Below are 17,357 nucleotides of genomic sequence, written 5' to 3' on the forward strand. Positions count from 1 at the left end.
CTTTTCTGCTTGCTGAGGGAGGTTTGAAAAGGGAACTCCTGACAAAATTCCTAGTTGTCTTGTATAAATTCAATTTGCATGAATTATTTTTTCTTCACCCTTTTTTCACCTTCTATTTTTCTCCCCTTCACTTTTCTAGCATGTTTACAAATATTTAACAATCAACATGAGCATCTCTTTATTTACTATTGTATAGTAAGTGTGATCACTACTTGACTTTTTGCTTCATCCTTGTTCCAAGGTGACACTAATTTATTTACCACTTAGGGCTGATTTATGTCTCAACAAAACTGATAGACCAGACATATTCAGCTCTCAGAAGAACAGAGAATCACTTCTCAGGGCACAGAGTATAACTGACTTTCACCTAATGTGAATTGAGAGAATCTCTAAAACTGAGATAAACTCATTTTAGCCTTCTGCAAAGAGCACTTTGGTGTTGCTGCCTCTCTGAAGACTAGTCTTGCTCAGCAGGTGATAACTGGTACTCTGTAGGAGTAGGAGGAAGTCTGGGGAGTGGCCTGTGAATCAGAGGTGACAGAATCCTACCTGAAATCACACAAGCCAAAAGACCCCTAGGGCTTAATGCAAACAACTGACAGAGGGCTTGTGTGAAGTCAGATGTGTGAGGATTGCTATAGGACTGTATTTGGTATATGAATTCAAATGTCAGCTGTGTTGCTTAAAGCCTGTGCTTGATGTCTGAACCAGTAAATGGTAACATGCTTGTGTTGTGTCTTCATAAACAACAGTTGCATTGCTTGGTGGTAACGCTTGCTGTGACCACTGTCACAGCAGCATCCTGCCTGTGCTCCTAAGTGCTGCCCTAGACACATCATGGTATATTGTTGCAAGGTGGAACGAAATATCTCAGTTCACCATCTCCTTCCTTCTGTTCCTTTTGGTCTGGCTAAAGAAAGCTAAACTTGGGAATTGTATCTGGCTCCTGTATTTTGGCCTTGCTCCAGCAAAGCACTTAAGAGTGTCCTGCAAAACTCAAGGTTAAGCATGAGCTTAACTGTCTTGCTGGATCAGAGCCACAGGGGAAAGGGGGGGAGGGGGAAACTTACTCTTGTCATATTTTGACTATGACTGACAGTTTAGCCTTTACTACTCTTACAAAAATGTGATTTACTGTAAATCGGGCTGCGCTAGTGTCTGTATGGTCTCTGCCCTTTTAAAGCAAAAAGCTGTTTACTAAAACAGAGTGTCTCCCTTCTGTAGCTATTAGATGGGTTTACCCATTTATTTTCCCTCACTTGGCTATGCATTGACTTTGCAGTGTTACCCTCTGATGGGTGCTTTATCCTCTCTCCTTCATATCACTGTATGAGCCAGAGAACTAATGTACAATGGTGATCAGAGACAGAGTCCTCATCGTAGATATTTGGAGATCTTTGAAGCAATGTAGTCACAGAAAAATTAGAGGAAGTTACTTTAAAGAAATTGTTTCTGTAATACCAGTTTATGGAAATGTCTAGTTGGCACTTCTAAAGTGGGCTGCCAGATAATTGAAGGACTGACAAATTTGACATGTAAATTTGAGTAAATGTAGGTTGGGAAAGTCTTGTAGGACAAGAAAGCTACAGCATCCAAAGATATCTGAGGAAGTTCTGGAGAAACCTATACTGGGGGAGGCAGCACATATATCATGACAGTATCCACAGGGAATAAATGGTGACTTGTGATGTTAGATTCTGGGTTCTATATCATTCACTGAAACAACTTCTGTGTGTTAACTCCCACTGAAGAGGAAGTCAGACTTTGAGAACCATGGTTCTCCAATGATTTTAAATAAGGCACAGAGGACAAATTAGGGGAGATCTGCTTCCTTGTGTTGCAGGAATCATATTTGTACTCTTGCAGCATGTCTGGGGACAACTATGATGATTGTCTACAATATATTAGAAAAATATTTAATGTTTTTCATTAGTTGAAAGTAAAGAAGGCTATATGGCACTGGGCTGCATGTGCACATTTGTCATGAACCATCAGCTGGCAAAGATAAGTTCAGGAGTTTCAGCAGTAGAATACTGTATACAGCTTCATGCTCTGTTCTGTATGGTACATTATCAAATGTCAGTTCAGATGAAAGATGCACAACTGCTACCTCTTTAAGATCAAGTCTTTATGCTACAGCAACATGAAGACTGTAAAGGTTAAGATGAGAGAATTAACAATAGTATAAATGTATTGTGGTTTATCACAGAATTTAATTTGTTTAAAGCTTATGCCATTCCTACTGATCCTCAACTGTGTTGAAAATGCCCTTCATTGGTTTCCCATACCACAAAATTCATCTTTTACTGTACTGTTGCCAGGCAAGAGTGGCCAGCAGGCTGGTGTGAATGAAAAAGGTGCTCCTGGACTTACTTGGGGGGTGGAGGAGAAGTGTTCATAAGCAATGAGTACAAGAATGGGTGGACTACAAGAAGTTGCCCAAGCAGCCAGTGATCAGGTTAGGAAAAAGGGCAGATAGAATTAAATTTGGCTAGCGATGTAAAAAGGAACAAGAATTTCTTCAGGTACATCATGGAGAAAAAGGAGACTAGGGAAGAGAAGGCTGAGCGGTTCAGAGACTACTTTGTCTCAGCGTTCACTGGTAAGGGCTCTAGCTGTACCACCCAAGCTCCAGAAGACGCATCTAGAGAGTGGGAAAAGGAAGATCTGCCCACTGTAAGTGAAGAGCAATTTCAAGACCATCTAAAGAACCTGTTATCCAACAAGATCCACCCAGAGGTCCTGAGGGAGCTGGCAGATGAAGTTGCCAAACCACTGTCCAACATATCTGAGAAGTCATGGTAATTTAGTGAAATCCCTGCTGACCAGAAAAGGGGAAACATAATCTCCATCTTCAAAAAAGGGAAAAAAGGGTGATCCTGCAAACTATAGGCCAGTCAGTCTCACCTCTGTGCCTAGCAAGACCATAGAGCAAGTCCTCCTGAATGCTTTGGTAAGGCATATGGAAAATGAAGAAGAGATGATTGGTGTTAACCAACACGGCTTTACCAAGGGCAGATCATGCCTGATGAACTTGGTGGCTTTCTGTGATGATGATACAGCATCAGTGGATAAGGGAAGAGCAACTGGTGTTGTCTGCCTGGACTTGTGTGAAGTCTTTGATACTATCTTCCATAACATCCTGGTCATCAAATTGTATGTATGTGAGGGGTGGACCACTGACTGGACAAGAAACTGGCTGGATGGCTGTACTCAGAGTTGTGATCAACTGCTCAATGTCCAAATGGAGACCAGGGACAAGTGGTGTTCCTCAGGGGTTGGTATTGGGACCAGTGCTGTTTAACTCCTTCATCAGTGAGATGGACAGTGGGATTGAGTGCACCCTCAGCAACTCAATGTATGAAACCAAGCTCTGTGGTCTGGTTCACAGGCTGAAGGGGGGGAAAAAAAGCCATCCAGAGGGACTTGGACAGGCTTGAGAGGTGAGCCCTAGCCAATCTCAAGTTCAACAAGGCCAAGTGCAAAAAGCCCTACACCTGGGTCAGGGCAATTCCAAGCACACATACAGACTGGGGAAAGGCAGTAAGAGTTGGGGCTGTTTGGCCTGGAGAATCAAAGGTTCTGGGGCAACCTCATAGCAGCCTTCCAGTACCTGAAGAGGGCCTACAGGAGAGCCACTAAAGGACTTTTAAAAAGTGTTTGTAGTGACAAGAGGAGAAGGATTGGATTTCAGCTTGAGGAGGGCAGATTTAGACTAGAAATTAGGAAGATTCTTTATAGTGAGGGTGGTGAGACACTGGAACAAGCTGACCAGGGAGGTCATGCATGCCCCCTCCCTGGAGGTGCTCAAAGCCAGATTGGATGAAGCCTTGAGTGACTTGGTCTAGTGGAAGATTTCCCTTTCCACTGCAGGGGGTGTGGAACTAGATGGTCTTTAAGGTCACTTCCGACCTAAAACATTCTATGAATTACTTTGAAATCACACAGATTCTTCTTGTTCTTTCTGTGGATTTTTCTTTGAAAACAGTTCTGTGGTATATCTAGAATAAGGCTGTGGTTTGGATGCATTACTGTGGGAAGTCATGGGCAGCAAGTCAAAATTTCTCCTTAAGTTGCACAGCCTTTCACTGTAGGGATCTGCTGTGGGGTGTGGGTTTGCCTTGTTTGTGGTCTGTTTTTTCAGATGGAAGAGTTTGAAACTTGGAAGCCCTTTGTGAATTTTTTTTTTTTTGGAGTTGCAGTTCAGTAGAACAGTCTCACTGTACAAACAGCGTTTTTGTTGAATGTAGAACAAATATTGTACATGGTTTCAGTACATGGTTTCAATTCTTTAAACATTCTATTTTATTACTTAAAGTTTCCATAAATGAAGAACCAACACATTCAGGACACAGTCTCAAGCTGCACCAGGGGAAGTTTAGGCTTGAGGTGAGGAGAAAGTTCTTCACAGAGAGAGTTGTTAGCCATTGGAATGGGCTGCCCAGGAAGGTGGTGGAGTCACCATCCCTGGAGGTGTTCAAGAGGGGATTGGATGCGGCACTTGGTGCCACGGTTTAGTCATAAGGTCTGTGGTGACAGGTTGGACTTGTCTCTTCCAACCTTGGTGATTCTGTGATGGCTCAAAATTAATTCCTATTCATAAATAACTTATGTTAAAAACCAGGGTTAAACTGTGTAATACATTGGTTACAAAATATATTTGTCCAAATCATTCTGTGCTCACACACATTTAAAGGCCTTTTAAAATGTATGAAACAGTATAGTTGGGGTTTTTTATAATAATTATTTTATTAAAAAAATTACACTATCAATTCCCCTGGTAATTTCAAATTAAAAATGTTATTTCATGGAGAATGTATTTCATTTGTGACAGGAAAATCTGTATAACTTTAGGCTAGCAGCCAATTTATGACTTTTAAACATATTGTCAAGGCAACTTTATTATACTCGTGAGACTCTTTCTACTGAAATTATGCATACTGCCCTGAAAGCAGTAACAGAGCTGAGCAGTATTTAACTTGCAGGCAAAGAATCAATTGGTATTTGCACTGCTAAGCATGCATTTATGGAGTGTCTATTTTGTTTGGGTTTGGTTTTTTTTTCTTTTATTGTTTTCACCCTGTTCTAATAATAGGGGAAAAAAACATAAATAAATGTTATCTGTAGGGCTTAAAAACTGCCCCCTGTTAAATGTCTCGAAAGTTTTACAATAAATCAAACAACAACAACAAAAAAAGAAACCTAAGGAAGATATTGGTAATAAATTTATCATGAATCCTTTAAAAATAATATAAAAATATGATCTCGGACATAGTCCTCCTAAAATTACTGAGGAAATTACATTCCAATCTCCCCTTTGAGAGCACAGGCAGAGTGACTTACTGTAGTCCAAACTTATTTTCTTTATCTGAAATTGCCATGCCTTTTTGCCTTTTCTAAAAATTAATGTCAATTAGTTAAAATTGAGTTAATTCTGGTTTAGAGTAGTATAAAAGAGAACAGAAGCTAATTAAACTTACTTTCTGTTGTTCTAATGCTATTGAGGAAACATTCACAAAGTGGGCTGTAAGTCAATGCAAGTCTAATAATAAGAATGTATATTTTAATCCAAATGGTTGATTCCAATGGGACTGTGACCGTTTGAGGCTGTGCCTTTAAGAAAAGAGACAGTGCTGGGACACTATGGCTGAATGTTTTGGAATATTAACGAAAACAATCAGATATTCTAAACTAATTTCATTGGTGGATTGGTAGAATGCAGTTTTAAGTTTAGGTGCAGCTGGAACTTTCCTCAGTTCGCTCCTTTCCTCTGCCAACCATTCTTCTTCCAGTTCTTTAGCCAACCCCATAGAGCATTGGCTACCATCCATGAGTCGGTGTAGAGATAAAGCTTTGTTAGCTTTTATATAGGAATTTTTGAATTAATGTAGTGAGTTCTTGATGCATACCCCAAGAAATCTAGCAAAAACATTGGGAGCTGAATATTAGCTATCTATCTTTACTCTGTTTCCTTTTTTCAATTGAAAGGAAGCATTTGACAGATCTCCTGTCAGAGTTTAAAAAAAAAAAAAAACCACAACACCAGACCTACCAAACAAAACAAACAACCCAGAAAACCCTGGAACAAAATAAAAAGCTCAGCTAAACAACAACACAAAATAATCGGTGGAACTTGGACAGTGGAAATGTTTACACTGTTTGCTCATAAGCCTTAAACGTGTTTGGATCAACAAATGGCATGCAGATGAAATCCACATGTAAGAAACAAACAAAAAATTCCTACTCTGAATTTATGATCCCTCAGAGACTACAAAAATGTCTTAAGCATCTCATGGAGCTTATTGGGGTGTAGTCATGAAACATCTTTTTTGGCAGCTTGCGTGTTGTAACCTGCAATTTTCATGGGACAGGACAAAATTCAGCCTGTTTCTTATCATGTGATCTCAGTCTTTAATTATTTTTTTCAGTTCAAATTCTAAAACCTAAGTGTTATGTAAGTTTGTCTCTGAAATTCTAAGCAGTCAATACCAAAACTGTGCTCTGAGCAGTGTCTGTGTAGTTTTTGTAAATCTGAAGTATGCATCTCCCATGTTTTTCAGTTACAGGCAGCAGTGGGGATGGCTTTCCATGTATACTTCACCTTTCTTTTTTTCTATTGGTGTGTTTTTTTCATGAACTCCCATTTCTGTTCCATGTAATACCGGAGTATATTTGTCACAGAATCATCCTGGACTTGAGTCACCTTGTGCAGATCTTGTTTCTTTCTAACCTCCTTATAGGGATCCAACCACCACTACCTTCTCAATTTATGATCTCTAATGAAGAATCTAAATTAGGTGTGATGATTTGGGGACAAATAACTCTTGTGACATTGTGTGAATTGTTTCTTTAAAGTCAGGCTGGCCTTGGCCTAGGCATTTAAGCATGTGCTTTTTTTACTGCTCAACAGCACAGGTAATCATATTTTAACTTATAAGTGTGGATTGAAGCACTTTACTGAATCAAATCCCTTGAAGTTATTGGCCTGTAATAAATTGGTAATTTCATAGCTGAGTGTTTGAATCCAGGGGATATATAGTTTTAAATTTCTCACGAGAAAGTAATTCTAAAGTGGTCTTTATTTTTCCTGACAAATGCAAAGAAGCTGTGAAGAGGTTAGAAAACCATTTTGGAATTCAGATCAAACTCTTATACGTGATTTTTCTCAAGTATTTATCTGCTTCAGTTAGAAGTATATTGCTTCATAGTTTAATTTCCAGTTACTCTTTGAATCTTGAGCAAACTTTCAGTTTTTGTAGGTTCTATTCTATTTTTCCATTTCTTCTAGTCTCTTCTGAATTATCTTTAAAAAGATAAAGGGAGATAGCAACATGATATAGAGTTATGTTGTGCAAAATCCCATTAGTACCAAAAGCACACTCCCTGTTGATGCTTGAAATATTAAATTTGGTGACTACTGAATGCTTTCTCACACCAGTAAGTGACTTTCATTGGAAGTAATTGAGACAAAACCCACAAAAATTAGATACTGAAAAGCCTATCCAATTACCAAGACTATTCCTCTGCTTAGTGTAGTACACTTATTACTGCTGGAATGATGGTCAAGATTCCCAGTTGCCATATATTGGCATAGCCTCACTCGAGTCTGCAGTACATTTTTCGTTCATGTTATTTGAAGATTTGCCTCTGTATCTGATGATATAAGAAAAGCTGTGAATTGGAAACTTCATTAAAATTTAATTCACAGTATTTATGTTGAGAGAAGTGCCATATTTTATAAGCTGGACTTTGCTAGCAGCATAACAATAAAATATGACTATTTATGTGACTGATTTTGTGATAGATATATTTTCAATGCTTTACAGAGGAAGAGAGCTAAGAGGTATCTCTTTAAATAGAAATTCAATGGTCTCCATACATTTCCACTAACTGTCTCTCTCAAAATGAGGATTATAGAGTCTTTGTCTCTCGGATTCCACTTATGCTTCCTGTGGAGTCTGCTTCCACAGTCAGACATAAGTAATCCCCTGCTCATTAAGGATTGGGAGATTTCTTTGGTGTGGGGTTTTTTGGGGTGTGTGTTTTGTTTGGGTTTTTTTTTTTTTTTTCCTTCTGAAAAAGTTACTACTCTATCTGGAGTTGATCCTTGCATTTTACTTGCAGGCTTTTTGCTTGGTCACTTTTAGGGATGGAGCAGGACAGACACCTAACATAAATAACTACTTCCTAAGAGATACCTGTGCCCATGCTGTGTTTAGTATTGGTGATAACTAGGAAAAGGCCAGGCCTTAGTCTCATGGCCCAATTTAATCTGGTTTGGGAAGTTTGCAGCCAATTTGGAAGTTGTCTGCTTCACCCTGTGAGCAGCAGCCACATCCATCTGTTTCATCATGTAAAGGGCAGACAAACACTGTGATGGTGATGGTTAAATGTGTATCACGATATAGCAATGCGTTGTTCTGAATGAATGGCCTGAACAAGAGGTCTACACAGACACACTGAAGAGACAGCATCTTAAAACAACACTGCAGCCAGACAATTAAGATACAAATGATGTATGCAACATGGTCATATAACTGCACATCACACATACATGATGCAGAGATGGTTATGGAAAATACTCACTTTTTCACTTGCTTCTGCTTCCTTTTGGCTTCTGCACCCCTTTGGTGCATAGCAGGGAAGTAGGTATTTGTGTTTAGTGGAAGAAATTACACTGACTAACAGACACAAGCATTTTACTCATAAGTTTATCATAGACTATTGCTGAGTAGACTGACAGACACCCACTACAAATGGTGCATTAAACATGTAATGAACCCAGAACTCCTGGCCCTGTTGAAGCCAATGGAAGTTTTGTACTTTTTCTGCAGGGGGTGGGTAAAAGGGGCAGCATTTCATGTTGATTTCTAAATGTTTGTTAATCATTGAATAGAAAATCAGAAATGATGCCTCAGAGGGAGCACCTTTTTCCTTTTTGCAATTACTTTGTAGACATGTAGAGTTCACCACAAGCCAAGTATGGTGTTCAACAGGAGGAGGAGATTGCAAAACCTGGTTTCCAAAGGAGATGATGGTATTTCTCCAATATGTATTAGTGCAGCACACCTGGGATGCTTTTTAAGAGAAGTATGTGGTGGCCTTGTGTGCATCTTAAAGATTTAAAAAAGATATAGTAGCTGTTATCCTTCAGCAAGTCAGGAATAAAACAGGATTGTTGATTTTTGAAGGCTTGCACATAGTAACTGTGTGGTAAGATAATTTCTGTCAAACCTCCTGATGATTAGGCACAACTTTGGTGCACTAAATATTAACAGTAAACTAAATGCACTTGCTTGGGGAAAAAAATTTTATATGAGCAACAGGAGGGAATAAAATCCACTCTTGTAGTGAGATGGGAGTGCTGTGTTTTACAGTAGTGTTGAGTTACTGTCTTGAAGAAACTAATGAAACCACCTAGGGGCTGATGGCTACTCCAAGGAGTAAGGTTTAGTGTGATATTGCGTGCTTCCTCCAACTGAAGTTGCAGAAACAAAAGTAACTAAGGTGCAAAATAACATAGTCTGGCCTGAACCAGAAGCAGAATCCCAGTAAGAGCTTAGAGAGGGAATTCAAGATACTGAAAACAATACTACTGAAAAGGTTCCTTATTTTATACGCACATTTGAGTACTTGCAGCATGAATATTGATAGCATGAATTATAACTGAAATTTTAAATTGGTTTTAAATAACCTTCTGGTAATTGACATGTACTATACTTTCTACAGATCACTTCATTTGGGGGAAAAATGTCTGTTTAAATTTTCATGTCAAACATCTAAAATGCTAAACAAATGCATTATTTGAGCCACATTATTTTTCCCCACATCAGTGAGGAAATATGACATTGGCATGAGATCCTCTAGCAGATGGGTTCAGCCAGCACCACAGCACCACTAAAGCTGGAATTGCACCGAGGGGAAGCTAAGGAGCAGGTGAGGTTCCCCTTGGGCTGCCAGAGTTCATGGGGGCTTTGCTATCTCCCGTGCGCTGTATCCGCGGCCTCCTCAGAGCCCCGCGCTCCGCCCACCTGTGATGTCATAGTAAGGAGGGGCTTTTCTTCTGCAGACTCCTCCCTCGGAATCTCCTTCATCACCATGGCAACAGCCTTATCTGCCGCCCTAGAGCCTTTCCCCTACAACAGCGAAATCAACAATGGCGCGAGTCAGCAGCGAGCCTGGCAACACCCCCTTCCCAAAAACACACCCCAGAAACATCCGTCGTTAAACTGACGGCGTTTATGGCTGGAAGCAAAGCTTGGTTGAAAGTAGAATACACAAACACTCTTAAAAAATAATAGTAATAATGATATATCATCTGTGAAGCTGTTGGTTAACAACGTGTTGGGGGTCTAGCCATAGACTTGTGACTCGTTAGAGTTGCCCCAGTGAAGTTAACAGGAATACGACACTACCTTGCTGGTGCAAGACCATTCCAGTGTGAATGGAAGGATTTGAACCTTCTCCAGCATCAGGCTTCTTTAAGTTCTGGAGCATCATCCCCTTGATTTAATTTTAGTTACCCAAAAGTTGGTGTCTGAAATATTTTTTGCTTAAAACCAGCATAAAGCTGATTCTGCAAATAAAGCACAGTTCCTTGCAGTTCACTGAGGCAAACTCATGAAATTTGAATGTAGAACTTGCAGGGCTGGGCCCACAGTGTTTATACCTCGAGTAACATTTTTAAAAGCAATTTCCATCATATAAACAGTCTGGGGTTTTGCTAACAATATATGGAGCCAAATTCTGCCATCACAGGCATTGCTACAGTTCTCCCAAAAATGTTGAACTTACTGTAGGGATTTTTCTCCCTCCCCCCCCCCCCCCCCAATATATCACTTTTGTTAAAATAAATTTAATATATTGTAAATATTCAAGTCAAAATTACAATCCTTTAACATAATGAAGTTTAAATACTTTAATATAATTTAGTATTTTAACCAAACAACAAATACACTAACATTATGGGCCATACTCTTTGAAGCTGTACTCTTTATTTTAGGAAGGGTATTTATGTTGTTGAATTCACTTGGATTTATGTATTTTGATCTCATATACTCTTGCAGGTGACAGAGAAAGTCTGAGTATACATATAAAGGGTAGCAGGAGTACTGTATTCTTCCAATGACCTTGGGCATACCCTTACTATTATACTTTAAAAGCTCTCATGGATTTCTGTGTAAGTTTTAGCTGTGTAAAGACTGCAGGATCTGGCTCCATAAAAGCAGCATTTTACACTAGACTTAAATATATTTAAATACTTAAATTTATCAACAGAAAGGCTTCTTTACTACCATATCAGGCACTAGAATTAGTTTCACTAGCACTGTACCGGTGTCCAATAAAAAACCCCTCTATTGCTCATACTGAACTACAGGTTGTGTCAGAAACATTTCATTGACTGCAGGCAGAAATATTACATGTTACTGTGATATTTGAACAGATTTTAATAATCCTCAGGTCAATCTTAGGTTAGCTTGCTTGTGGAACACATCACAGTTACCCTACAGAGAGTTCTTTGCATGCTGCAAGAAATTCTCAAGAGCAGAAGTGTCAAAATGATAAGCATGCTGGATTTGTGATGCCTTTGATATCCAAGAACTGCAAAGTCATAGTGAAATTAAATATATTTAATTCAATGAGAATTATTTCCAATTGGTAAGCATATCAAAGGTTCTTGGCCAATTAACTATTTACTCAGTTCATGATTCATATAACATACTCCAGGTCTACGAAGCTTGCTTCTAGTATGACGCATGGAGCTCTTGTTAACTAGCACTAATAACATGCTGTTTGATCTTTATAAAATCTACTCCTTTGTGTGCTGAGTGCTAGAACAAAATAGTTTATCAGCTAGAAAGGATGCATTGGAAAGCATGCAGTGCTTTTTATTTCTTGCAGAGTATAAACCCACCAAAGCAAAGGTCAGGTCACTTTTTTGAAGACAGAGCCACTTTTTCTTCAAGGTTTCACCTACTGCCTGAAAAGAGTCATGATACTCATATTAGTGCCTGCTGTTAACCTTTCGTAAACATAACTCTGCAAAAACCTGGGTAGGGGTCAGTACCATATATAAAATCTGTCTCACCAGTCCAAAGTGACCATAGTACAATGCAGAATACTTGATTAATAGCTCTGTGCTATTTTTTTATGGGCAAACTTTGTATATTTTGCTCGGCAAAGCAAGTGGCTTGCTATTACTCTTTTTATTAGATCATTCTTTTAGCTTTCCTGAAAAACTGCTTGGGAGTCAGGGTGATTTATTTCCAGCTACTCAGCCTATGTTATGAAAAATGTGGTTCTGAAACTAGAAGTCAGTAGGCAATTTAGCAGACACCAAAGAGAGTGGCACTGCAGTGCCATAGCTTCATTCTCAGACTCTGGTGGAGAGATACATGGGTAACCAGTTAATTGGAAAAGTTAGGGTTTTATTCTGGTAACGGGTTTTGCTGTCCAGTGTAAGTCCAGTGTAACTTAAGCTTGAAAATGTTGGTCTCTGTATTTGCTGTAGTGAATATTTTATAGTCAATCCCTGCTTATGAAGTGATTAGGTAGAAGAGAGTAATACAAGCAGCTTTTCTATGACCAGAACAACCTACTTCTTGTTGTGAACTGCAGCTGAGATCTAGCACATTTGTTACAATAACTATAGAATGATTTTTTTGTTATTGTTTGTTCCCAAAAGGTGCTATTTACTTGGCCTCCTTCAACACTAAGTGTTGCTTCTTAGCATTTTGGAGTGCTGTATGTATTTATCTCTTACAGTAACTCATTGCTCAAACACTGTAATTCTGTAACAGCCAATTTTACACTTGCCAGGTCTTTAAAATGAACAGTTTGTTGATAGAGCAGATTTGCAAGGTAAGTAATTTTCTCATGCAAGCAACAGTTTAATAATTTAGTAAATAAATTTCATCATTCCTTATTTGTCTGGCAGTGTATAAATGGAAACAATTGTGATACAGAGCATGACAACCTGTGTACAAATCAAGACAAACACAAACCGAGGAAGAAAGAATATGTTATTTGTTTTCAGGGAACACACTACTTATAAAAAACATGCCAGTATTTCAGGATTTGCTATAGTTCAAATGGAATGCTTTCTTTAGGTGATGTCCCCAGAGCAAAATAGCAGCTGAGTTCTGAGTATTCCCATCACACTAAATATTTATATTAGAATTGTGTTCAAAACTTAATAATGGTTTCTCTAGGTTTGTCCTTTGGGATCAGATAATGGATAGTAATAGATATTTTCAAAGGAATATGATGATTTGGCAAGGCTTTCTGAGGAAATACTCTGCTTTATTGCAGCTGCTGTTTCTGAATAGTTCCAAATTAAATTTTGTACAAGTCACACTGTTTAGATGTGGTACTTAGTAGTGAGTATTTCACAGTAATTTAACATAAATTTATTGGACAGCATGAAGTTTGGGTTTTTTTTTTAAATCAGTGATACATATAGCTTTGATATATGTTGTCTATTTTCCACATCTTCACTAGACTGTCTGCCTTCCAGCAGGGTCTCGTATCTATTTCTCAGAGGCACCTGGGGACATGAAGCAGGCAAGGAGGGTGCTCTCCTTCCTCCATGGTCATGAACTTTTACCCCTTTCATCTGGGCTTCTATCTTCCACTTGATGGGTAGGATACAGGGGCCTATTGTTCCTGGGTGCTATCCAGCAGGTGCTCCCATTTCTGTTGCAGGGAGGGCAGAGCCTGGCTCCACCAGTCCATCTCCCTTTTACACTCCCTTATAGTATTCAGCCTTTCAACCTTCTCTTTCAGCTCAGCTGTCAGGCTGAGCAGGTCATTTACCCACTCACAGCTAACACAGGCATTGTCTCTGCAGTCCACCATTGCAAGCTTAAGGCTTTGGCACTCCCTGCAGCCGAGGGCCCAGCCACCTACCTGTTTATGTGGGACCACTGTCTGGTTCAACACATTTCTTTTGCTAACAGCTTTTGTCTGTGTTGCAACCACAGCTGTTCTGCCCTTGGCTAACCCTGCAAACGGCTATGACACATCCCCTTGGTTTGACCACAGATCCACACTCCTGAGGTGCTTAGAGATCCCCCTGAGGCTGCAGCTGTACCCACACCTCACCCATCTCTCTGAGAAGCCTGCTTTGTGAGGGGGTTGTTCCCCTCACCACCTGTATCCTGGCTTTGGGAATAAAAAAACCCTGTCTGCCAAGCACTGCTAGCCTGATGAGCTGCTGTGGGGATGGTTCAGCTCCAGACACTGATCTTGGAGGCAAATCTCTGTGATCTGACACTATTGGAAATCATCTCAACACAGGCATGTCTATATTTAAGCTTTTGTGCTTCAAATTTTTTAATGTAGCTTCCACTTGTAAAGAAATTAGATTTAAAAAAAATAAAGAAGAAAGGAAGGTGATATGCAGACAGTGCTAATACATATATGTCATGATTACTGGTTTTATGTGGCACCTCTCCATTGTAGTCAAGGAGAAACAGAATCACAACTTGCTGAATTTCTGAATATAATGCCAAAAAAGTGACCAGCTACCCTGAACTTTTCACATCAAGCTACTCAATTGAAGTGTGTTTCAAAACAAAACAACACAAAACACACCAAGTGCTTTTCAGTCCAGAGTATCTTGACGTATTGACCTGCTCTTTTAATAGATTCAGTAGGATGCAGAGGGGTTTTATACAGCAAATTTCATGAAAGATGCATTAATGGTGGCTTTAAGTTATAGTATCTGTAGTCCTATATTAGGAGAAAGATGTGGTAGACATGGTACATGTTGAACTTAGGATGCTTGGCTGCTGTCCAGATCCCCAGACAGATGATATATTACACTTACAGTACCAATTAAGCAGCGTATTCAAACTGGCTTTATGCACCACAAATCTTTGCTTTGTGTGGTTTAAAAATAACAACAAAGGAATTAACTGGCCTTTACTCTTTAACATTATGCATTGCTGACACTTTTACCTCTCAAAATCAGCAAGCACAATTATGCAATGGTTCCATGGGAATTCTAGTGTCCATGATACGACTGTGACCTCTCGATTTCACATAGAATCAGTGTTTATTGCTTAGTATTTTTCCTTATCAGGGTCTTCATGTTTTCTCTATATGTCTCTTTTAATCATCTATGTTTTCTTTCTGCTGTTTTTTAGTGGTGTTATCTCTTGCATCTTCTATACCATTAAAAACTGTGAGAAACCATATGGTGAGGCAGTTTTATGACCTAATATAAGATGAATATTTAAACAGAAAATTCTGTTTCATCAAAGCTCTTGGTGTTTTGTATAGTTTTGTTACGAGTTTAACAAAGTGAGGTATATATCTAAGGTAAATGGAAATACTTTTCATTTAGGCAGTGCTCATCTGACTGTGGTGTGAGGACACATGAACAAGCTATATGTACTAAACTCAAAGTGGTATTGTCAAGCTGGACCAGCTTTCAGGTCCTGAGCTAGTATTTCCATACTGAACTTGCATTCTTTGCAACCTCTTATCAAGCTTTCTGTTAGTGATGGCCTGATCTATGTTGACTCATGACCTTTAGTAATTAATTCTTATAACAATTTCTTATGAAGAAATAGAGGTAGTGTTGGCTGTAGAGACAGAACTGGGTATAGGAAGCATTGACTAAGAAGTAATTTACCATAAAGGAGCTAAATCCATATTGACAGAGTTCAAAATGTACTACTTATCTTTCATTCCTTTCTCTCTCTTTCTTTTTTTTTCTCATTCTTATGTTGCCGAAATAACAGATTTCAGTATTAGCAATAACAGAGGTAATAGCTGATATAAGGTAATCAGCAGGAGCATTCACATTTACCTTCATTCAGCTGTGTCTTATGTCCGTTTAAATATCAACACTGTGGTTAAATTGCATTCCAGTTTGAGAAGCACTTGCATTGAAATGGTATTTTTAGATTTTCTCTTTATTGACTGCCAGTAACTGTTGTCACCTGTCCTCCCCTTAGGAAGTGTCACATTCTAATGCCTCTAGATTTACTCTCAAAGCCAAATGGGACTTCTGATGAACTTGGCAAGATATGTTTTACTCCCAAGAACTTCAGCAAAGTTATTGTATTTAGTGCCTGTGAACACATATTATGAGTGGAAGGTAATAAACAATTCTGTCAAATCTAAACAAAAATCTCCATAAGCTAGTATGATTCCTGCAGGCAAACAGGAGAAAGATGTGGTGAAACTAGGTTGTGGGTTGTTTTGTTCTGTTTTGCTTTGCTTTTCCCTTAAGTCAAAAGTTTTATTTGAAATATACATAGGAATTGTATTGCTTGAGCAAGGCAACACTTTCTAATATTGAAACTAGTGTTGACCTAACTGCAAAGAGTAAATCCAGTCTAGAATGTAGAGCAAGGTTGGCAAGAGTGAGGCGTGGGACAGAATTAACTGCTTGAAGGTTGTTTGAGGTTCTTGTCCTTTTATGAAAAAGTTATATAATATAGCTGCTGGTGATAACAGGCTTGGATGAGATGTTTTGCAGTAATTTCTTTCTGTGTAAGTGTCATCTTTTAATATAACATTGTGAATATGTAGAAACTATTTTTTTTTTAGCACTTTTTTTGATTGACTTAATTTGGAATTACTTTATCAAAGGGGTGAGTCTCCTGACTGCACAATGGTATTTGACTTAAAATTTCAGGGAATAGCTTGCTTTCATCTCTGCTTAGTCTCTATCAAGGAAGATTGTGAAACCATTCGGTTTAGCAACTGGCAATTTCAAATTTGTTTGATAGCCTTCAGCAGAGAATTGATACTGAAGTACTTCCTCTCTTAATTCTGGTTCAGTTTATGTTGAGTTCAGAATCATGAGCCCAAATCATAACATGTGCATAGTAACAACAGAATTAGTTTACTACTGTGATAAATCATGTACTGAATTTGAATGAGGCAGTCTTCCAACACTAGTTCAAGTGAAATTCAGGGAGCTCAGATCACCTTGAAAATAAACCCATTGGTGACTAATGTCCTGTCCACTTGTTTAAATCTGTTTATTGCATGATATGTGTAAACAATGTACTTTTGTCACTTGCACACAGTGCACTATCCTTTAAAGTGGTACCAATTCCTGACTTCTGAGATCTTCCACACAGTTTTTAACGGCTTTGTTTTATGAAATGTTTGGAGAACACAGACTAATAGTTTGTGGCAAACCTAGTCAGATTAAAGCCTGTACAGACTAATTGGCTAATGTGATGCACACAATGTTACTGATCAAACAAGTTTTCTGGATACGTCTTCCAGTTTTATGCACTTCTTTGCCTGCTCTTTAGTGGAGCTTCCCAGGATGCAGTCTGTATTCAGTGGAGGGCTATAGCAGTGGAAGATATTAATGATAAAGTTAGGAG

The 17,357-nt window shown here is 38.8% G+C and overlaps 1 protein-coding gene across 6 annotated transcripts in view; it reads right to left on the bottom strand.

The window, feature by feature from the left end:
* The window catches only part of PEX5L (peroxisomal biogenesis factor 5 like), a 125,441-nt gene that overhangs the window by 39,058 nt on the left and 69,026 nt on the right, over positions 1-17,357 (bottom strand). For 3 of the 6 annotated variants that reach the window (XM_068145075.1, XM_068145074.1, XM_068145071.1), the window contains exons 2-3: positions 10,032-10,136; positions 8,587-8,625 (exon numbers count right to left, since the gene is read on the bottom strand). The exons of 1 other annotated variant lie outside the window; for it this stretch is intronic. In XM_068145075.1, the coding sequence (XP_068001176.1) occupies positions 8,587-8,625; positions 10,032-10,136 (144 nt within the window). The remainder of the gene's footprint in view (positions 1-8,586; positions 8,626-10,031; positions 10,137-17,357) is intronic. 2 more of the 6 variants (XM_068145076.1, XM_068145072.1) reach the window with 1 other exon arrangement.

Source organism: Melanerpes formicivorus, unplaced genomic scaffold, assembly GCF_026170545.1.
Source record: "Melanerpes formicivorus ecotype bairdi unplaced genomic scaffold, bMelFor1.0.p_v2 SCAF_12, whole genome shotgun sequence".
In the NCBI taxonomy this organism is placed as follows: Eukaryota; Metazoa; Chordata; class Aves; order Piciformes; family Picidae; genus Melanerpes; species Melanerpes formicivorus.